This window comes from Pungitius pungitius, chromosome 21, assembly GCF_949316345.1.
Source record: "Pungitius pungitius chromosome 21, fPunPun2.1, whole genome shotgun sequence".
NCBI classification, from domain to species: domain Eukaryota; kingdom Metazoa; phylum Chordata; class Actinopteri; order Perciformes; family Gasterosteidae; genus Pungitius; species Pungitius pungitius.
Genome location: NC_084920.1, coordinates 13,823,373 through 13,847,370, shown reverse-complemented (window position 1 = coordinate 13,847,370; position 23,998 = coordinate 13,823,373). Strand labels below are relative to the sequence as shown.

Sequence of the window (23,998 nt, the reverse complement as noted above, 5' to 3'; positions counted from 1 at the left end):
ATGGTCTCGCTAAATCAATTGAAAATATCCATGTTCACTGACAATGAGCCAGTCAAGTCAATGTAGTCATAGACTTCATAAATGTTTTCACAGCCGCTAGCAGCTACCAGTGAACACAACCCTAACAGTGATAGCAGAGGGAGACAACGCTGTAGATCGCACCACAGGTACAAGCTTTTTATTCATTTTTTTGTCCAACAATGTCTGGATGGATGAGGAATTCACAGTATTGTTTTTGGAGATTGCCAAGCCTAGCTTTAAATGAATTGCAATGAGGTATGTCAGAGGCCAAGCAACCACTGCATCTCAGAGCAAAAAACTGGTAACTTTCTTGGTGAACCTGATCGGTGTACGAATGAAGTAGTCGTCACCCCGAGCTCCTGCACGGGAAATAAATCACATTGTCTTCTTCTTGTCCTTAGAAGGTCTGCAGACAAGAGACATTTGCGTAAGTGTCTGCATGTACGAGGGAGGTGCTACGGCTGCAGAACTGTTTATTAGGTATACTTTATTAGCAATGACTCGTAGCTATCATGGCTCCCGTCCAGCAGCCCCGTGCGCCCCCTCCCCACCCACCCCCCCTCCTCCCCTCCTGTCTGTGAAGGCAAACAAAGAGCTGCTATGTGTCACATACACAGTTTTACTGTCTCACCAATTCAAAACCCCCAGTATGCTCCTATCTGCCAGTGCTGAGCAGAGAAAAAGATGAGCGCGCCCGACCCTCTCCCACCTTGCAAATTGATAACATACCGCCATCCTACTGCGGTTGTCTGATGCGCCGCTTTTCCAAAGGATGCGCATGGTTATCATGGTTCAATATAGCCATTACAGTCTGATGTAATACATCATCCCTCCCCCCATCCACACCAAGCGACTGTCTGCAGAAGAGAATCCTGTGGGAGTTACAGCTATGTGCATTCGGGGTGGGACGAGGCTGTAGGAGCTTTTGGAAAAATGCTCTCTGGAAGAACTGTGGGCCGAGAAGAGAGATGGTTCATAAAGGGGAAGGGGGGGGGGGGCGGGCGTAAGTCAGGGGTCAAAATACTGAAAGAATATTAAGTACGAGAAGGAATGCGAGGCAGCTTGAGAGGGCTGAAATAGATAAACGGAGCTAAAAGAAGGTAAAATAGGTAGAAGACTGAACATGATACAAGTTGCCAATGGTCAACATGAGAAAATGCCAAATTTCAGTTGAGAGCATTCAAGTCACTTCCTGCCAAAGGAACATCCCATTGGCCACTATATTCCATGTCGTGGCCACGTATAGGGCCCGCTGTTTCCCTTGTCTGCAGCCCCCTTATAGCCTTTTGGACTATGGGAGAAACGCATTGTAGGTGATGTGGGTGGACCGTCTCTGGCAAACGGTGTGTGAGAACAGTGACCGACTGCTTTTGAAAAGGGATAGAAATGGTCAAATAGAGGAGCTGGAGAGAGGGAGGACAGTAGAGGGCTGCTGACAAACAATTTGAAGTCAGGCTGGATTTGACAGGGAACAGAGTTTGAGTTACCTGGTCTGTCATTGGAGCACTAATTAGGAGCAGACAGGGCAGCAGCTAGCTCCCCATCAGGCCCTGCTCTCCTACAAAGGCAAACATTGTTTGTCCCTAAGTGGCTGGTGGCAAGAAACTTTAATGTTTGTAATATAAATGGCATGGGGATATTTACCTGAACCTGACAAGTCATATAAGCTCCCATCCTGCTTCTAAATGAGGTGTAATTACGATAAAAGGCAACGGCTCCTTTTTTGTATCCTATTTTTTGCTTTTAAGGGCGTTAGTGAATCTCTTGGAGTTATAACTATATTATAGGAACAAGGGCCTTGGTCTTGCTTTTGATGATTAAGCCACATTCTCTTGAAGGACGGAAAAGCGTTAAGAGAATCTTAAAGCCCTGGTCTTGCAAATTCCTTGATTTGTGGACATAAAACAAGAGAAAGGAAGTCACCAGTCATCCTGGGCTACGCTGTTGGACTCATACACTGTACAGCATGTATGGTCCTGACACTTTTTATAAATATTTGGTTTCCTGAATTGCAGCTACAATTAAACTTGAGGGATTGAGTCAAAACTCAGTTGACCCTTCCCAAGTCTCATCTCTTTTCAGTGTAGACCGTATTTTTACAGTGAAAGGCAAGTGAAAAGGTAGCGCTTTGCTCCAAAAACAGTCAGGCGAGACAAACTTCTGTCAACAGACACGAGATACAGTGAGGCTAGTGGTAGATCAGTTTCTGGTGAATATGTAGTTGCTTTACATAAATTCACATCTTAAGATGCTTAATGCTAGGCCCTATCTAACCGATTAGCTATTGTTTGGCTACAGCAAGACTAATTTCAGTTCACCAACATTAGCCTTGTGTTGCTGTAGGCCTTGCTGGTTGTTGCTATGTAGGGCCGAAGGTGCTGCACACATTGCAGCGTCTGATCAAGTTCATCGACTTTCATTAGGTTGAGATTTGGCCTCAAAAAACAAACGTGAACTAAACCTTACATCAGCAAAATGTGTATGTACTCTGAGGATTCAAATGATGAGGACCCTCAGCAGTTGTCATACATTTCAGTATATTTTATGATGAACTGTGAACAAAACCTAAGTACATAGGATGTTTTATTTGAAACCACGAACTGAAGAATGGAAACGCAAGACGGGGATCCAGTCATTGGGAGAGTGTGAACAACGTGAGGTGTCTTTATGAACATGCTAAGGAGGAAGGGGCTGCCCCTCTGACCTGAGATATACTGGTGTCAGTCAGTATGGTGGACACACCCGGTCCCTTTTTAAATGTCAACAAGTGACTCCTTAGAGAGACATATTCTCTGCAAATAATTTAGTCTCACGTACTCTTTTGCGTCCGATGTTGCTGGCTTTGAGGAATGCCGCTGGCCTTTATTGGGACCAGTTCTGGTAACAGCTGAAGCATCCGAGGCACGCTGGGCCCGGGTGGGCTCGGCCATTTATAAATACACCCGCCAAAACGGGTCCAAAATTCACTGCGTGTTTTGTACAGTCACGCGGCGCGCCGCCCCGAAACGTGCTGAGGCTCGCGTGCGTTGATCATGTGCTCGTATGTGCGCGTGTCACCCAACAAGACACCAGGCAGCTTTTGTCATCATTTACGCTCCCTTGTTGTGTATTTAGAGCCGGTGAAAAGCTGCCCCGGATTTGTGCAAATGCGTTTCACACGCAGTCACATGATTCAACTGCACTCGAAGTGTACGTCTCAGTTGGGACGACTCAATCTCTTTAAAGGAACAAGCCATGTCAAATGTCCAGGCAGAACGTTACGGCTTTACAAAGGGAGGGTCAAGGACGGGGAATTGCATTTTGGACTTTTCATCACTAGTGCGTTCCAATTGATTAAACAAAGTCAACTGAAGTTTGATCGACACAACGATGCGGCTCCTGGTGAATCCCACTATCCGCTGGTTGATTTTTTTTTGTTCACGTTCTCTTCAAACCGCCTATGAGTATACCCTAACAGCGCTATTCACTTTTCTTTTAGAATATGCGAGTGGGATCAATGAGCCGAGTCACATGGTTAAAGGCGCCCTGCACCCAAACAAGTTTAACTTCACTTCTCCAAAATAGCCGCTCTGTTTACGAGCCAAGACATCAGTCTCCCTTTGACCTTCTGCAGCACTGCTAGGAATGTGCAGAGGTGTAGATTTAAGACTTCTGGGTGCAGTTAGAGAGGAAAACCTCTGTCACATTTGGTGCAGTAATGCGGAGCTGTTGCGAGTAAGTGGAAAAACTCGACCTTGAGGTAGAAAGCAGCGAGTGTTCTTCGACGCGTGTGTTGGTGTGTGGAGCAAAGGAATGTCCGGCAGTTCTCCGATGAAGTCAGACATTTTTAGAACCAAAGAGGGAACAACAAGACAGGGGGTTAAGAGAGGATTCTCATAGCGTTCATGGGAGCCAAAGGGGTTTTGTTTTTTTTTGTTTTTTTTAAGCTCATGAGCAAAATTGTTTTCAGATGTGTTTGGTTTTCGGGAACGTTTGAGGTGGTACATGGAAATAAATTCTCCACCTAAAGTAGAGGGGTTGGATTGCACCGTGTGTGGGCCTCGGGTCAAACGTCTTTACTGTAAATCGGACGGATGGAGGCACATGTTGCAGTGTTGTCTGAATAAAAAGCTTCTGCATGAAGTACTCTCACCCCCCCCCCCCCCTCCGATCCCTCCATTTAACCATTCAACCACTGTCATGTCGACTTAAGTAGAACTGTGACCCTAAGACACCCTCACCTCCACACATACTGGTTAGACTTCCTGTGTCCAAAGCTTTTTACTCCTACTTTGCACTTTGCATCCATCGGGGCTAGCGAGCAGTCCATCGGAGATGTATGCCTGGGGAGGCCGGCCCGGGGTTTTTTGGGGATGGCTGGTTTAATGGCACATTCATCTGCTGGTGGCTGTGACCGCTGTCAGTCAACACGGGGACCTGCTCGGTTTGTCACAAGAACGTTTCAGGGACCAGAAATTTAGCTTGTAAACGGTCACAAACGCTCCTTTTTATCTATTGGACCCAAAAAATTACAGCGAGTTTGACATATATTCTTCAGATGGAAGGAACTTTGCATCGAACCCAGAGATTTAGCGCTCAAGGAAATCCTTCTGTGATGGAACAAGGGCTAAGGACTTTTAATATATCTCTTCCTCACTGTCTTGTTCCTCAGTGTAATGATGGCAGAATGGAGACGGTGGCCCTGCAGGCTTTTATCTTAGGAGTTTGATTAGTGTGGAGTGCTTACCTTTCACCTGAATCTTTATTCTGGCGGCAGTCTGTCTCGCATTTCACTTTCAGTCCTTGTAAAACAGACTCGAGAGCATTTCACCTTCACATCTCGTTTATGGTTCCGTGTGAAACGACTGGCGTTTGGACAATTCTGCTCTTTTATTTGATAATGAAATGACTAAGCCTGTTTCTTTTTTTTTTTAAAGCTATTCTACTCCACTGAAGACTTTATTATTATTAACCGTAATGTAGGAACCCTGGGTGCAGGACGAGGAGAGGAGTGACGCCATCTCAGAGGACACAGCCCTCTTCTGACTTGGAATGAGTGCACATCGGGCCTGTAAGGGGGGGGAAGGGGGGGGGGGGGGGGGGGAACATGGGAAGACCTCCTCTGGATGTGTGCAGCCACTCACACAATCACATCTGGCAAAAAATAAACATCCGAAAGGGGAAAAGGGCGGTGCAGATGATGGAGTGGCAGAACATCCGTCCAGTCCATTTCCTCCTCTGTGTTTGCACCGTGAAGTCGCCCCCCCCCCCCCCCCACACCCCGGCCCCGGCTTTCTCATTCAGAGGCAGAGAATGCGCGGGCACCACGCCTGTGTTTTCTGTAAATACCTCGGGTCTCCTCACAGTCACCTCCTGCCACGGCCCAGATGGAGCCCGCCGTGCGCCCCCCCCCCTCCCTCCCTCCCTCCCTCTCTCCCTCCTCGAAGGGGAAGGAAGCTGACCCTCTCCGCCCTGTAAGAGGTTAAATCCCGGACGGAGGAGGGTGTTGGCCCCGGACCCCTCGGACTGACAGCAGGAAACACTGGGGAGGAAACGCAAAGGAGTTGTGTGTTGTGTTTCTTCTCAGTAGTAGCAGACGGGATGTGTAGTGTCAGAGCGGTGGCATGTCAGGGCTCTGCAACCGCACATTCCGTGAAAGCACTCTCCGTCTAATCACTACTTATCTTTAGTACTACAAGTGTTCTTATAAACGTACTGGTCCCATAACCCCCCCCCCCCCTCTCTTATTGTAAGTGGCTTTGGATAAAAGCATGAGCTAAATGTGATGTAATGTACAAGAAAGGAATACCACCTAAAAGCAAACGTGTAATGTAATGTAAAAATAATAATTGTCTAAATTTAAGTAACCAACTGAGGAAGTTTCATGTTACATCGTTGGATCTATTCACACCCCCTTAAAGAACCATTCGTCAATTACATTGCAAAGCATTTTATTCCTCTTTATTATTCTTTAGTCTCCACAGGCTTCTTTGTTGACTCCATAGGAAGACATGGTTCCTCTCGAGACATTTCACCGTGTCATGAATTAACATATATACTGACATACAAGGAGAAATGGGCAAAATAAATGAGGATACACTTCCAAACGATTTTACTTCCCACTTCTCTTTTTCACATCTGCCGCTTTTGAACGAATAATAGTCCTTTAAGTATTTTGCAAAAAGTCACGAATGAACTTCCATGCTCATGTGTTATTATTTGATCATTATACATATTACATATTGTATTGTTAGAAGCAGGTGATTTCAATTTGGAGCGCTGTTGCTAGCGGCAACCACCACTGGAACAGTACACAGCAGTGACATTGTTCCTGCCGGCTTTCTGTCACATATTGGAAAGAACAAATATTGAAAAATGTCATTGTTGGTACTTTAACTGTGTATTCTCTTTTCTACAGATGTTTTATGAGTGCTACCCAGCAATGTGTTTGAATTAGGGCCGGGACTCGATTAAAAATATTAATCTAATTAATTAGACGCTTTGTAATTAATTAATCAAAATTAATTGCATATATTATACATACAAATATTTGACCTGAGAACAGTGAGAAGTAATTTTTTTCACATGGATTTTTATTTTTGTTGTATTTTATTTTGTTTTTCAACCAATTCCCGTGTAGCAATAGCATGTTTAGAAATATAGTACTTTCAGTACTATACTATACTGTACTGTACTACCCTAATTTTAAATTAAACAAACAGTGACACTGTGAATCATCGTGAGTTCTGGTGTCTCTAGTGGAATCAAAGCTGACCTTCCTGATCCACATTTGGGATTTGATTCTCTCTCCTCAAGGTGCCGCGTGTCAAAGGTGTTTATTTCTTCCGGGATTTATTCTCCACTCAGCTGAGGAGGACCCTCAGACTGGTTTAGCTCCATAGGGGAGTCGGTATGGATCCTCTCAATTCAATTCTATTATAACCGTATGGAACGGTTGTGGATTCCAGCCTGAGAATCTATTATAATTGAGGTTGGATTCAAAAGCATCAACAGGTGTGTGGTGGAACAGTGCAGGGAGATAGCAGGAAGGCTGAAGTGTGGAGGATCCTCAGTTCGAACCTGCTCTCTCAGAAGGAGGGTTTGGTTGCAGTCAGGGCTTCAAACTGTAAACTTTGAAACAGTTTTGAGGTTTGAGTAGCAGTCTCAAGGTTAAATACGAGAAACAAAAATTTAATTTGTGCATGGTGAGGTAGTGCAGCACAAGAGCTGAGGAGCTACTGTCCTTACCTTGTGGGTTCAAGCCCAGTCTTGGGTTTGAGCCTTTGGCTTTACTTCAGGTTTGAGTAGCAATCTCAAGGTTAAATACAACAAACAAAGTGTTGGTTAGTGTGTGGTGAAGTAGCACAGCGGAAGAGCAGCTGCCACAAGCCTGCACTGCACTTGGAAGTAGTGCGTTCAAGCCCAGTCTTGGGTTTGAGCCTTTGGCTTTACTTCAGGTTTGAGTAGCAATCTCAAGGTTAAATACAACAAACAACGAATTGGTTAGTGTGTGGTGAAGTAGCACAGCGGAAGAGCTGCTGACATAAGCCCCTGCACTGCACTTGAAGGTTTAGGGTTCAAGCCCAGTCTTGGGTTTGAGCCTTTAGCTTTACTTCAGGTTTGAGTAGCAATCTCAAGGTTAAATACAACAAACAAAGGGTTGGTTAGTGTGTGGTGAAGTAGCACAGTGGAAGAGCTGCTGACATAAGCCCCTGCACTGCACTTGAAGGTTTAGGGTTCAAGCCCAGTCTTGGGTTTGAGCCTTTAGCTTTACTTCAGGTTTGAGTAGCAATCTCAAGGTTAAATACAACAAACAAAGTGTTGGTTAGTGTGTGGTGAAGTAGCACAGCGGAAGAGCAGCTGCCACAAGCCTGCACTGCACTTGGAAGTAGTGCGTTCAAGCCCAGTCTTGGGTTTGAGCCTTTGGCTTTACTTCAGGTTTGAGTAGCAATCTCAAGGTTAAATACAACAAACAACGAATTGGTTAGTGTGTGGTGAAGTAGCACAGCGGAAGAGCTGCTGACATAAGCCCCTGCACTGCACTTGAAGGTTTAGGGTTCAAGCCCAGTCTTGGGTTTGAGCCTTTAGCTTTACTTCAGGTTTGAGTAGCAATCTCAAGGTTAAATACAACAAACAAAGGGTTGGTTAGTGTGTGGTGAAGTAGCACAGTGGAAGAGCTGCTGACATAAGCCCCTGCACTGCACTTGAAGGTTTAGGGTTCAAGCCCAGTCTTGGGTTTGAGCCTTTAGCTTTACTTCAGGTTTGAGTAGCAATCTCAAGGTTAAATACAACAAACAAAGGGCTGGATAGTGTGTGGTGAAGTAGCACAGTGGAAGAGCTGCTGACATAAGCCCCTGCACTGCACTTGAAGGTTTAGGGTTCAAGCCCAGTCTTGGGTTTGAGCCTTTAGCTTTACTTCAGGTTTGAGTAGCAATCTCAAGGTTAAATACAACAAACAAAGTGTTGGTTAGTGTGTGGTGAAGTAGCACAGCGGAAGAGCAGCTGCCACAAGCCTGCACTGCACTTGGAAGTAGTGCGTTCAAGCCCAGTCTTGGGTTTGAGCCTTTGGCTTTACTTCAGGTTTGAGTAGCAATCTCAAGGTTAAATACAACAAACAACGAATTGGTTAGTGTGTGGTGAAGTAGCACAGCGGAAGAGCTGCTGACATAAGCCCCTGCACTGCACTTGAAGGTTTAGGGTTCAAGCCCAGTCTTGGGTTTGAGCCTTTAGCTTTACTTCAGGTTTGAGTAGCAATCTCAAGGTTAAATACAACAAACAAAGGGTTGGTTAGTGTGTGGTGAAGTAGCACAGTGGAAGAGCTGCTGACATAAGCCCCTGCACTGCACTTGAAGGTTTAGGGTTCAAGCCCAGTCTTGGGTTTGAGCCTTTAGCTTTACTTCAGGTTTGAGTAGCAATCTCAAGGTTAAATACAACAAACAAAGGGCTGGATAGTGTGTGGTGAAGTAGCACAGTGGAAGAGCTGCTGACATAAGCCCCTGCACTGCACTTGAAGGTTGTGGGTTCAAGCCCAGATGTGAAAATATAATTTAAAAAGAGTTTTGAGGTTTAGCTCAAATGCTCAAGGTTAAATACAACAAACAAAGGGCTGGATAGTGTGTGGTGAAGTAGCACAGTGGAAGAGCTGCTGACATAAGCCCCTGCACTGCAACTGAAGGTTGTGGGTTCAAGCCCAGATGAGGAAAAAGCATTTAAAAAGATTTTTGAGGTTTAACTCACATGCTCAAGGTTAAATAGGAGAATCAAAGTTGTCAAAATGTGACCAGGACTGGTAGTGTAGGGGTGCAAGCTAGAGCCCAGAAGCCTCTGTGCGCACCGCCAGTGGGTTCAAATCCCGCTCGTGCCAAGTCTTGAGCACACTGCCGCGGAGGTAGTAGTGGGGGCATTGTCCCCACGGTTGTTTCGGAGAAGTGAACCCTAGGGGTTATGCAGAAACACACGGCGCGTTCACTTGAGTTATGATGGCATTGTCAAGAATGATGAAGAATCTTTTGCTACTGAATTGAATTTGATGTTAATTGCTTTGCTTTAGCCTTTTAGCACTTATTAGCCATGCTACATAGCAGAGGTGGGAACAAGTCACTGTTAGGCAAGTCTCAAGTCATTGCCCTCGAGTCCCGAGTCAAGTCGAGTCAAAGCCAACAAGTCTCAAGTCGAGTCACAAGTCGTACCATTTTAGTTTCGAGTCATTTCGAGTCCTTTTATTATAGTGGGGACGGGGAACCCTGGGTGATGGCGCTTGCCTTTTGACGGGAGAGAAGGCCAGATGAGTCAGTAAAGATGAGCAGATGTGTCTCATTCAGTGGTCACACTGACATGAAACTTATTACAGCCTCTGAGGGCATTTTTCAAGACAATCACATGTTTGTCTACTTCAGGGCATCCTGTGGACAACCTTAAACTGACAGTCTGGCACAGGGTGTAGATTTGTTTACCCTTTTTAGTGCATCCACCCTCCAATTCTCTGTTACATTCAAATTCAACTCACTTGTGCCTTTACCAATGCAGGAAGGATGAATAGCATGGTTGATCCTCCAAGATGCACCAATCCGTCTCTGGGGCAATATCCCATTATGGTTTTTTATAAATGTCAGTTAGTTAAAGGATTTAGGAAGAGCCACCATGTCCCTTGAGGGTTGAACCCAGATAAGGTTTAAAGTACAGAAATTTGGGGCATTTGGCATTAGTGACAGGGACGTGTAGGTTGCTCCATCTAAGATCATTCCAGTCATGTCATGGGAAAAAAATATTGTGAAAAAAGTCAAAATTTGTAGGGTCAAAAAATGTCACAGAAAATATTTTTTTTAAATAATAGGTAAAAAATTATTATAAAAAAATATATATGTAAGGTCAATATATATATATATATAATATATATATTATTAGGGCCGGGACTCGATTAAAAATATTAATCTAATTAGAAGCTTTGTAATTAATTAATCAAAATGAATCACATTTTAATTGCATAAATATTTGACCTGAGAACAGTGAGAAGTAATTTTTTTCACATGGATTTTTGTTCAACCAATAGACCCTTTTACTGTTTGTACACAATGACGTAGCAACATATGCACGCGAATATTGGCAACGGAAGTATGGCGAGAATCAGCAGTATGTCAAGCTACGCGAGCGGATTAAGCAACACAGACAGAGAAAGTTATTTAAAAAAAATTGACTTTATCAAATGGTATCCGGCTACCAGATCCGTGTACTATAGTGGAGTGGATAGAAGACGTTAGCAGATGGCCAAATATACAGTGGCCAGATATATATACGTATTTAGTTGAGAAACCGAGCGTGTACACCAGAGAGAAATTACGAGCATATAAATCACTGGATGCTTATGAATACGTTGTCTGTGGTCATGTACAGAACGTTAAATACCATGACATAGATTCAGAGTTTTTTGTGTTGAAATCAGAAATTCTTCCTAGTCAAAGACAAAGACAAATCTTTTAATGCTATAGTACTTTAGTAGTAACTATGTTGCTTGCATACATTGCAATTAAACTACTAATAACAAATTAAATTGAAAAGCAGTGTGAATTGTATATAATGTTGGGGGAAGTCCATTAAACACACCAGTGGGAGCCAATGTTGGGAGGTTTATTATAGTGCATTATGTTTCATGTACAGTAAATACGTTTTACAAAGGTAAATCACGTTAATACTAATACATGGTAATGTTACTCATTTGGAAATAACACTCTTACAGAGGTTTGTGAGGGCACCACATACAGTCACAACATCGTCTATCATGTTAACCTGCGACACAGGAATAACTGTTTGCAAAATCGTAAAGTTTTTCCACCGACAAATAACCCGCTCCGCATGGATTCTCACACGAGAAAGTTGTCTAGATGTGTCAACTTCTTGTGCAGAAAGCTGCTTTTTTCCTTTTGTGAAATGAAGGATACGAAGGGTTGCACCATAAACTGCAAGCTCGTCGCAAGCTCGTCACACACACACACACACACACTTTGTTTACTAGTCAAATCCAACACCAGCCTATGAAACTAGCTGCATGTGGTCATCAAACTTCAGCTACGTTGATAAACTACACCGTTGGCTACAGACAATCAATAATGTAAGCCATGCTTTCCATTAAACTCAAGAGAACATAGATAAATTTACCTGATATAAAGTGGGCGCTGCAGACGCGAGCATTTCTTATTATGTCCTCGCTCCAATCAACACGTTTAATCGCCTGCAGCCACAGGCGCCGCCGGTTCTTCTGACACGGCCGTGATCCTGTCGGAATCCTAGAAAACTTAAGCCCCTTGGTGGAATAGCGATTAGTGCAACCATACCCACAACAACCACACATTTTGATGCTTTTCATAAACTTTCGGAGTGAGTTCTATACTCTTTGCTAACACGTTAGACCTAGTGTGGGGAACACCACTTCCGTTGCCAAAATGCGCGCGCAACTATTTGATCACGTGGGCTGCAAATGGGGCTATTCCAGCCTATAGGTAAGTAGACCTTCTGTAAACTATGTTTTTTTAAGTAGACCAATACTTTCAAGTACATTCAGAACATTGATTATTTTTTTCAGACGTGGACTTAGTTACCCTGGTCCTTAAACCAGTCATCCGGTGCAGTGTGGGTTGGGTGTGGGTCCTTGTACTCGGGTCGGGCTAATGTCCACGCTAGCTGCTAATTGTTTAGCGTTGAGGTGATACTTGAGGCTCGATGTTAATTCCTTGTTGCACAGCTTGCACACAACCACGCTCTTATCGACGCTTCCATCCGTGTGTTTATTATAATAAGATTTCCCATTCACGGGGCCACCCGACACTGTCTCGTCAGCTTCTTCGTTCGTGTTCACTGTGGTTTGTTGTTGTCTGAAGTCATGGACGCTAGTTGGTGCTCCAGTATAATCGGTCCCCCCGAAACTCATCCAGTGAGAAACGTTCCGCGGTGCAAAAAATAAGTGTAAAAATGCATAAAAAATGTTTAATGTGTTATTTATTGTGTAATTAATTAATCTTAATTCACATTGTAATTAATTAATCGTAATTAGTCCCGTCCCTAGTTTGAATAGAACAAAAAATGCTCTATACGCATTATATCATGTTTGTTTTTATATTTAAAGCTAGGGGGTGGGTTAGAAAACTTGACCCCAACCCCATAAGGTCCAATTTGACTTAGTCAGTAAATTTAAATAATACAGCTCATTTATACATTTTAAGAAACCACATTCCTTGTGGAATGCTGGAATGCTCTTTTACAACATTAAACCATTTAAGGTCAATACAGTCTTTCAACTCATTTCATTGCAACTATAATCCTTATTATAGACACAAGATTAGAATTAATTACTGATTGATTCAAACTGTCTTTTGTTGTCGACTTCCATTCAACAATCCTAAATCAAACTAAAAGAAAGTGTAGATTATTAAAGGCCTACACACCTGGTTCTTAATCACCAGTATTTTTTCTTCTTCTGTGCTTTCAAATGTGTAGAATGGATTTGTGCGAAAACGACCAGACCTCACAGCCAACATTTTTGAGTGTGAAGTTTACGGAAACAGGAGAGCGTTTAATGTTAATGTTTAGCGTTGCCGCCTGCACAAACTTCCATTATGGTTGAAAAGTATTGGTGGGTTTAAGGGTTCCCAGAACTCGAGGCCCTCAAAAACAACCAAGGGGTAGAAGAGAGGTTTCATCCGAGCAATAAAACCCCGATGGAACCATTTCCGAACCTCTGTTATTCTTCCCGGGGAAGCCCTTTATGTGCGACTGTTATCCCTTCACTCTAACGTGCTTTGCTCGGCTGAAAACTACTCAAAGAGCCCGAAGGGAAACAGAACAGCCTCCAGTCCTCATTAGCAATAAATTAGGAGTACCAGACCTTGGTCTGATGGGTACTTGATGGATCATTTCGACCAGCTATAAGGGGAGGCTATAAACGGAACACTTTCTAACCCTGTTAAACGTCTCTCGTGTTGTCAGTCCAGGTTTTGGAAGTCGTCTGCAGGGAACTCGGCAGCGTCCCGATAGGCTGAAACGCAGTTTTAGAAATACAGACGTGCGCTCAAGTGGCCTCGCTCACTGAAAAAAATAGTCCTCGTATAACAGAAGGTCTGGTTTGAGGATATATAGGAGCTTCCTCTTTCTTTCCCAAACAGACACACACTCATTCACTGAATGGAGTTGGGTAATAAATGTCTCACCCCATGTCTCTTTATATCTCTGTGCGCGTTGGTGTGGGTGGAGCTTAAGGGGCCGCCTTAAGTTAAGTAATTAAATGCCTCAGAGTGGTCTGTTCATATGAATATTGAAGCGTTTGACGTGCTCGTGGTCGGCCTCAGACCCCTCGCCGGCGGCCTGTACTTGAACGTGGTGTGGTTGTCCCCCCCCCCCCCACGCTGCTGTTATAACCCTTTTGCGCGTCCACATATTTCATGCAATAGCGGGAAGGAGAAGATACGTGACGGAGACATAAGTTTGTTAGTTTATTTTGACTTTTTTTATGTGCACCTGAATTACAAAACGACCCGCTTCACTACATTTCTAAGAGTTTTGGATTAAAAGGTTTATTCGCCTGCTCAGACTAAACAAAGGGAAAGAGGGTTGTTGATAAGTTTGTTCCAAGGTGCGTTTAGGTGATACCACATTAGAGGACGCAACACAAGGATGACTCTAGAAACCTAGAAGGCCTGTGATAACTTCTTTTTTAAATTTGGAAAAAGGAGGATTTAAGAGTACGATTGGTTGATTATAAATTGGTTGGTTTCACACATGAGATTTCTCACATATGATTAATACTGTATGCACGTTGGTTTAAACATCAGGTGAGGAAAATGGCTTATTGAGACATTCAAGAGAAAAATGACAGCCATGAATTAGCTTTCAGCGCCAAGAAAAAGGTCAAATGTTCACATGAGAAATGAACTTGAGAGATGACATTTTAATGAAAGACTGACACGTGAAACATTTCGTCACTTTGTTTTGAAAGATTGACCTTATAGAATTATGATGAGGGTGTAACAGCCGTCACGCTTTGATGGGTCGATCGCACCGTCAATGGAACGTTAGGCGTCTAACGTCCATTATTGATATCAATAATATCTGGTCATAGCGATAGCAATGATTGAAGACGTCATAGTTGGTCCGGGAAAGACAAAAGAGCTACATACAAAAGCAATAGCGCTATCTGCTGGTTATGAATCTTCATAAACACAAAGGGCAGTGTGATAAATTACGGCACCGTTTTCTTCATGGTTCTGCGCATTCAAACCTTTTCCTCTTTTTAAATTATTTTGTAGTGAATTACGCTTCCCAAACATGCATTCAATGCAAACGAGAAGCCTTTGATATGTATTCATGGAGGGTTATTTAAAGGGCTCAAACAGCTCAAGGGGAACCCACCCATCAAAACAGAACACGTCAAACAGCTACAAACTCTGCGGATGGAGAAACATCAAACATCTCAGCACATAGACATTGATTCTTCAGGATGTTTCCTCCCGGTGGCAGTGAGTCACTGCTCTGATCCGCCGTCCTCCAAAGACGTCAACGTTCCTGAAAGCACAATTTAGGAATCCACTTAGCTCTCCGTGCAAATACATGAGGGGCCTTTTGCTGCATTGTGGAAATGACAAGCCAATAAGGGTATGATATCCCGGTGTAAATGCCGATTATGAAGCATTTGGGGGCTTTGGGTTTAAAGACCATCTGAGTGTATGTGTATACACTGAAGATGTAACAAAAGAGTTGTTGGGGAAGATCTCCGTTGGCTTCTCACACTCCCATGATGATTCTGTAATGAACGTCTGCTGGATTATATGTGACAAAGCAACACATTTTTTTAATTATTCCAACCACCCTCACATTGTGGGAGCTATTTCGTTTCTGCGTTAAGAGAGAATGAAGACTGTGGATTTGTCCTACAGACGTGTCTGAGGGATCAGCTTGAGCTTTGTGCAGCATGATGCAAAGCAGGTCGTGCGATGAAGTACGGCCATGTTTGAAATGAAATTTATTGTAAATATGGTGATGGTTGCTTTACGGTCAGCAGGGAAAATATTTTTCTATGATGAAATGCCGGTAGCTTAAATTATTTTCAGAAAATGAATCTGTCGATCATGTTATGTCACCGTTCTCTTTGGTTGGACCTTATCCTTTAAACTCAAATGACGCATCGATATTTCGCCACTAGAGGGCGGTAGTAGCGCGCGTATCAACGGGCCCCTCCAGGAATCCTCTCCTTCTTTCGACGACCCCTGACGTCACGGCGGCGCCACGGTGTTCGTTTAAACCGACGTGTGACGTCATAGTTCATATATCATACCATACTTTTTTTACATTAACACATTTATTTATTTCCAACATTACTATCCTATGACTCTTTAATCTTCTTTGATATACTTCCAAAAAGTATAAAAAACTGATTTTTTCAACATATACTACTTTTTCATTCTCTAGTATCAAAACTCAGAGGGCTAGTATAGTATGCTGAAAGAAAGTCGTAGGATTTTTTTTGAAAAAAAATGGTTAGTGTAATAAGTCACAGTACAGTATTTCATTGTGACTCAAAATTCAGTTTTTACGTAGGTTTGGGGGCAAATATTAAAAAATATTTTACTACTAAAAGTGGCAAAAACCCAAGGAAAATAATAGAACCGTCCCACATTAAATAGTCTAGTAAAACACAGGCTAATTTTTCTTCTTAAATGTAGTATCAAGTATACATCATTGTTTACCAGCATCAATTCCTTTAGTTTGTGCAGATTATCAATATGGAAAACTGTGAAAACCCATTTATGTTGAGTAAATGCTTGAATAATGAAGATAACACTTTCACCGCTAGAAAAATTGTAAATAAAAGCTGTTCTCTAATTCTGTATTTGCATCATTTAAGCTGCATTTCCTCACAGAGCCTAAATTGACTGATCAAATAAACGTAAACCTTAATTAATTCCTGCACGTCATGGACCACCAGGTACAAGTGTATTAAGCGAGCTCCCGAGCTTATTAAAATCAATGTAAGGCTGGAGGGCTCCAATTAGCCGACCACACTCATCCAGACTGCGGAATCTTTAAAACAACGTTCTTATCTCTCACTTCAGGGTTATTTGCGGTGAATAACAGACACCCGAGTGGGTGGACGTGGCCGCAAACTCTTGAAGCCGCTCCCGCACTAAAAGAAACGTCTCGGGTTCCGCTCGAAGGTCATCGCTTCAAAAGCAAAAAAAAGTGCCGACAAACTTTCCCGGAGAGTTTGAAACGGGGAGAAAGCGTCCCGCGGCGCCGCGTCAAACAAAACACGCAGTTCAGCCGCGGTTAAAGATGACCAGCTTTCTCTTTTATTGAAAAATATAGCTGTTATTCCATGAAACAAGGAGAGTGAGGAAGGTAAATATATTAATATACTGTAAAACCAGAATAGGAAAAGAAAAACAGCACATACTTGGCATCACATTACAGCCACTGAACACAAGAAAAGAAAACATTCAACAGCACGACTCCAGACTCTTTTTCCACGGTACTGTTCTTCTTTTTTTTTCTTTTTCCTCACCAAAACGCAGCGATCTGGGCACAAATAAACTTAGTAAAGTATAAGCAAATTCCTTTCATGATGCTTCTTTCTCGGGACTTACCCTACGACTACATGCAAGCATTTCGGCCTAATGTAGTATGCTTTCCCATGATGCTTCGCTTCCCTTTAGTGTTACCTTCATCCTCGTTCTCTCTAGTCCCACTCCTGATAAAAAGCTTCTTCTCATCTATGGCACTAATTGGATTTACATTGACTTCGATGCAGATCAGGAGCGGTTCCTTTGTGGCGTCCATGTCTCGGCGATGAGCGCGACGGGCCGAAAGCTACACGACCGACTCAAAACGAAAAGTGGGGAAAAAGGACAAGATCTAACCCCCCCCCGGCGGCCAACGATACGACCGGGACACTACTTGGCGATTCCCTCCGGATCTTCCGCCATTTCAGGACGTCTTGCGAGCTCGTTCACGACGACATTTCTCCCCCCCCCCCCCCCGAAATATCGGGATAAGCCGAGGCAGGAGGGTCCGGCCTCCCCCCCGATTCTACGGCCCGTGTCACCTATTTAGAGCGCAAGGTGACCTGGGCGGAGCCTACCGTGAGACCGGCCCCCACCGGGCTGTTCCTGGAGCGGCTCCAACTGGTCGGGGGCCGCCGGATAGAGCCATAATTAATACAACCGTATCCACGGCGACCACCCCCCCTCCTCCTCCTCCTCCTCCTCCTGAGATGTGGTGATCTGTCCGGTGGTTTCATTGGACTCGGGACACGTACACGAAGCCTTCTCTTCTCACTGTTCACTCTTTGTTTATGCAAAAAAAATAAAAAATAAAAAGCTTCCCTAGCAGCGGAGGATTTTGGTCCGACTAGAAGTTGTTGTCCTCTAATACAGACTGACCATCGAACACCAACTTCGTACTGTTAAGAAATTTAAACATTCGCCTCTCTCCCAAATCTAAACTCTTAAGATCTAGCAGTGAAAATATATGAAAAACTACCACAGCTCTCTGCCAATTTAAAATTGAATGAAGACAGCGACAAAAAGATAAAACTACCAAACTCAAATACAACAGGCTAATATATATATATATATATATAGATAGACTTCCAGATGCTCTATGCTCATAAAATGAAGTAAAAAAAAAAAAAAATCACCCCTTTAAGTCTGTCAGGGACAAAATGAATATCTACCTGGCCTTGATGGCAGTAAGACTGCATGACCAGGCCCACGCGTATCCCTCACCTCACACACACCACAATCCAAACGGGATTTCGTGTGATTGACAAATGGGGCTAGAGCTCTTCGACCCTAAAAAGGTGGGGGGGGGAGGGGGGGGCTTGCTACAGCACAGCGAATAAGGCTTAGTCGGTTTCATTGACGATGTGGAACAAAGTGTGCGGCGCTCCGGCTTGGTCCCCTCAACAAGCATCCTCCGGGGGGGGGGGGGGGGTGGGGGGTGCACTGTCCGCGGCGCCCGGATCTCCGCTACACTCGAATCTCGTCGTCCTCGTCGTCCTCGTCCATGTAGGTGAAGCCGCGGTCGTCGTCGCCCCCGGGCGGCGAGCTGTACTTGGCGCTGTCCGTGTCGGCGTCGTGGGGCCGGTACCGGGGCTTCTCCTCGGCGGCCGAGCCGGCGCTGGACACGGAGTAGCTGTCCAGGTTGTTGCTGCTGCTGTTCCTGGCGTGCAGCTCCGGGGTGTAGGGCTCCACCGCAGGCTGCTGCTGCTGCATGCTGCGAGGCGGCCTGGCGGGGGGAGCCCGCTGCTCCGCGTCGTCGATGTGGTGGGGGGGGAGGAGGAGGAGGAGGGAGGGCGACGCGCGGCCCTCGCTGCCCTTCCCCTCCTCGTAGCCGAGGTCGTCCTCCTCGGAGCCCTTCTTCTCCATCACGCTCAGGATGTCCCCGAGCATGGAGGGCCCCAGGTCGATGTGGAAGGACATCATGGACTCCGCGTGCTTCATGCCGCCGCCGCCGCCCTTGGGCACGGGCGGCGGCAAGTCGCCGAGTTCGCCGAAGCCGCGCTCCTCGAACTCGGCGTCCAGCGTCGCCATGGCCGCCGCGCCGTTGGCCGGCTTGGCCTCGGCCTCCGACGGCCTCTTCATGGGGCTCGACGAGACGCTCTTGGGCAGCCGGGGGCCCCGGGGCCCGTCCTCCTCGTTCAGGTACGGCAGGGATATGGCGTTCTTCACGAAGGCGGACGAGCCGCCGGACGGCGCCGCGCCGCCCCCGTGCCCGTCCCCCCGGTTGACCGACTGCGAGCGCTTGCTGCTGCGGAAGGTGCGGGACAGCAGCCCCGGCCTGGGGCCCGGGGACGCCTGCTTGGGCTTGGCCTCCGGCTCCCTGGGCGGCTCCCCCGACCGGGTGCTGAGAAACGACGTGTCGCCGAAGGCGTCGCCCCCCCGGCCCACGTGCATGGTGTGGCGGAAGTCCCCCATGGGAGCGCTGATCATCTCGGAGGTGAGGTCGGCGCGGGAGCGCCGCTTCGACTGGTTGGAGTTGCTCACCAGCTGCTTGAGTATCGGCATGGCGGCGGGCTGCTCCGATAATCCAAACGGGGGGGGGGGGGGGGGGGGGGGGGAGAAAACGGGTTCACGAGGGTTCTCTCCAAAAGGCAACTAGGGGGGGCCGGGGTGGGGGTGGGGGTGGGGGGGCGTCAGAGAAAGTACAATCCCGGGTGTTTATTGCGAGCAGCCATCGTGGTCCTCCTGCTCGGGTTTCATGGTAGCGTCGGATCGGCCTGAGGAGAAGAACAGAGAAGAGTGTCAAAGCCCGACCTCTGCTTTGTGTCCTCGGCGATGTGGAGGGGTGCAACTAATGAGACGCCCTTTTATTTCGGCTGCAGATGTAATGGACCACTTCAAGAGCTGCGCTAAAGACCTGCGCCTATTCATTTCACAGTACTCACTTTTTTAAAACCGAGGCCTGACGGTGTTATGCAAAGCTTTCTAGCTTTCTCACCTTTCTTAAAAACACAGAAAGAAAAATAAAAGTCAGGTGAAGCTTCGCAAAGCAAAACGAGTTTACATTCAAATGTGTTGTCCCATTTCTTCTGCTACATTTTTGGATTCCCCCCCCCCCGAAAAACTCCTATAAGCTGCTGTCACGTTTAGTTTTTCAAGTGTCCGCCGTCTCTGCTGCGCTTTAGTTCCCATTTAGGCCCCCGGCTGTTACATAACCAGCAAGACACAGGATACAGGGAGCCAGAGCAGTTCAAGCCAGAAAAAGGAGAAGGGAAAAAAAAAAAAAATGGAAAAGAAAAAAAGTGCAGCAGCTCTTCTTCAGTGTGGATGGACTCTCAGCACAGCTTGGACAGTTACATTCTGTTCTCCTCTTTCCCATCATCGAGAGATGAACTGTTTCCGTTTGCTATTCCCTCACTTTTGGCTTTTTTTTCTCTTTAGCCTTGAAGGCACTTCGAGAGCCATCAAACATCAAAAGGCACCACCTGACCTTCCCGGGTCCACCTTACCTGCTCGGAAATGGCCGTGTCATTAATTCAGGTCGCATTACTTTTTCTTTTACGATTTAATGCAGCTCAACCTCGATCCTGCGCTGGCACTGCTTTGTGCCCTCATGGACCGAACCGTCCTCGAGTCACCTCCGAGATTCCAGACCCCGAAAACATGACCTCGGATCAGAACCGAGTGGGTAAAAAAAAAACAAAAAAAAAAACAGTAAACAGCCACTTTGGTCGACCCACTCCATGTGTCGAACGACACTGACAAAGGTTTCAATTGTTTCATCCAGACGGGTAATCTCATCACTGGAGCCTGGAGCCCACGCTCTGGCCCCCGCATGCGTGTCCCCCCCCAGGGTGAATGAATGGGGGGGCTTCACTCGACGATATTCCACAAGGAACGTCACCCCCATGACAACATTTGCATCTCTGACAGGAACCCATTCAAATGGAAAGGCAACTGTGGCACTGGAGAGAACAGAGGGAGGGTTTCATAGACCCCCCCCCCCCCCCCCCCCCCCCCCCCCCACAAAAAAAGCTCTTTCAAATAAATAAATAAATTCACTGCCTCTAGATTCAACAACTTCATTGAGGATTTGATTCCGTTGTTCTCGCGCCGTCAGTGACGGCGATGCACTGCTCTCCTGAGCTTGAGTTCACGCCCCTTTTACGCAACAGCTGGACCAGGCCTACCATTAGGGGGGCTGTTTAAGCCGCAACCAGAGGCTAAATTACAAGAGTACATAGAACAGCTACAAAGTCCCCGGGAGCCGGCTGACCGCCGTAAGTGCAGCGGGATCCGTCGTTAGCTGAACCCACCCCCCCCCCCCGCGCCGCTCGGGCTCCTCCTGCAGCGGCCAATCGGGGCGCCAGTTCCTCCCCGCGAGGGAGATTTGATCCCCTGCATGGAGAGACGGGACGGACGGATTAACCCCTCCCGGTGGCCACATGCCGGGCAGTACGACAACCCCCCCCCCCCCCCCCCCCGCTGAGCTGGAGCTGAGGGGAGAGGGGAGTGGGTGGGGTGGGTGGGGGGGCTTTTATGTGCCTCGTCAAACCAAGATGTTTGTCGGGGGGGGGGGGGGGGGGGGGGGAGATGCTCGGATATCAGAAAGGTGCTAAGCCCACACCTGTAGTCATTCAGGTTGAAAGGGGTCCTATTTGATGTCTTTGTGACCCCATCGTTGTGGGCATGACGGAAGATGAAGAACGGCCTGCAGGCAGCATATATTTCACTACTTTTTCAGAGATAAATCACGGGGACCGGCAGGGGCTATGTGAATATGAATGTCATATACCACGCCGCATATTCAATTACAGTTTTATTCATGTAAAACACATTTTTCAGTTCCTTGGGAAGTTTATCCACGATTACTTTACTGAATAAAGTGTTGGGCATCGACTCAAACACAATCATTTTCTAGTACATTTCTAGTTCTAATCTTATCATCAAAAGGATACAAATATATTTGTTCCGTTTCGTGCCATTTGTCTTTATTTACTGCAAGTTGAAACATCTGACAAAGTGGAACGTTTTCAAAGTGGAATGTCAACTTTTGTGGTCTGGATTGGAAACTATGTTTAAAACTTAAAAAAAAATTTTTTTTGGTGGGGCTGTCTCTTCAGAATCTGTGAATGTGGGGAAATAACGTCACTCTACAACACATGGAAGTAAATACATATTTCACCTCAGTGCCTGTACATCTGATAGCACTACTGGGACCCAAAACACACACACACACACACACACACACATAGCTGTGTCAGAGCAGCAAGCCTGGCCCAAAAGAGGAATTTGGGGCATTATCTTGTTCGATTTAGTTGACGCCGATTGCCTCGGGCGGCGCGCCGAAGCCCTTACGTAACCACATGACTCGATGCCGGGATGAGCCGCGACGCGAGTGATTAAGGCGCAGAGTGACATCACGACCAGCGCCGTGCTCATCGGTGTCACTCTTGTAATCCCGTGGATCACAGGCGCAATACAGTCCTCTGCTTCCCCCCCACCCCTCCCTCACCCCCCTCCTCGCGGACAAGGGGGGGGGGGGGGGGGGGGGGGGGGAAGCTTTGGCTGCTCATCCCGTCACAGCTCGACTCCTGTCAAGTTACAGCAACTTTCTGGTTTTATTTTTGACTGCATTTAACATTTTTTTTTTTTTAAATCAGGAGGGGAAGAATCCATCATTTATTCACAAGTTGGAAGCCTCCTTGCAAGAGTTATCAGGAGACATAGATAGAATTCAAAAACAGATGTGGGAGCCCAACTGGATAACTTTGGAATATCAAAATGGATAAAAAGAATGAGCAAGATAGGGCTTAGGATGAGTCGGGGTTTTTTTGCGAATGCATTACAGGAAGAGATGCTGCGATCAACAATGAAACGAAACGAAATGAAAAATAGTTTTTTTCATTTGAGATCAGATGATAGTACCAAACTCTTTGTGGTTTGAAATTCTCCTTTGAGCGTAGTTGAGATCTTCCTCATGCAGCTCTCCGTTGTCCTCATTGTTTTGCTTTAATTTAACGTTCCGCACAAAACGCAGCGAAAGAAAAAAAACCTCCGCTTTGTCCAACCTTGAATCCGACCCATTGTTCCGTCCTGTTGTCCGTCCTCCATTGGAATGCAAATGAATGTGCGCGAGTCGCCCGACGGCGCCCGTGACCTCGCCCGTGACCTCGCCAATCACTTTCAAATCGACGGAATGGAAAGTTCTCCCGCTCTGACAAAGGAGGTCCGCAAAGGTTCCTTTGCCGATACCGTGGGAGGGCCGCACAACGCGGGGGGCTTCCCACGGGGGGGAGACGAGGCCCGACGAGGACGCCGACATGAACCCTGCCCCCCCCCCCATCAGCACCACGCACGCTCAAGTTACATAGAGCAGTGGTTCTCAACTGGTCCGGCTCCGGGACCCATTGTCGCGACCCACCAGTTGAGAATCACTGACATAGAGTTTCTAATACAAACGCCTTAATAATACTGCTAATGAAGTAATACTCACAGGTTTTGTCATCCGAACACAAGAAATGTGCTAAAAAAAATGAATGGAACTGGCCAAAAGCTCCCTCTCAAGCCACTGGGTTTCATCCAGGTTGTTGTGAGCGCACAGGTAGCTGATACTGTGACACTGGCCGCGCAACGTTTGATCGCCGCGGGACGGACAAAAAAAAAAAAAAAAATAGGAACCCGTTGGTCCGGTCCGACTTCATATCTCCCGAGGGCTAACCTCGCATGACGAGATGGCAGGAATGTCGTGAGGACGAGAAGGACGATCCACGATAAGCCGATCCTCTACATTTACACACAATGCATTTTGATGTCCATGTGGTTCTGGAGCTGCCTAATGTCCCATAATAGCCGTTGGACCCGCTTTGTTCCGGCAATTATGATAGATTGTGGGGTTTTTGACTAGTAGCCATGCTTTACAGCATTTTTAGTGCTTGGAGTTTATCCAGCATCTCAAACCACGACTCCACCACCATCAGAATTTCGCTTTATGTCAGCGAATCCTGACAGCCAGG

At 46.1% G+C, this 23,998-nt stretch overlaps 2 protein-coding genes across 2 annotated transcripts in view; one reads left to right on the top strand and one right to left on the bottom strand.

Moving 5' to 3' along the window:
- The window catches only part of rpl38 (ribosomal protein L38), a 420,537-nt gene that overhangs the window by 64,951 nt on the left and 331,588 nt on the right, over positions 1-23,998 (top strand). The window lies entirely within an intron of this gene.
- On the bottom strand, positions 17,518-19,581 carry cdc42ep4b (CDC42 effector protein (Rho GTPase binding) 4b). Its single transcript, XM_037464248.2, has one exon. It carries the CDS (start codon positions 19,545-19,547, stop codon positions 18,510-18,512), a length of 1,038 nt encoding a protein of 345 aa, XP_037320145.2. The 5' UTR covers positions 19,548-19,581; the 3' UTR covers positions 17,518-18,509.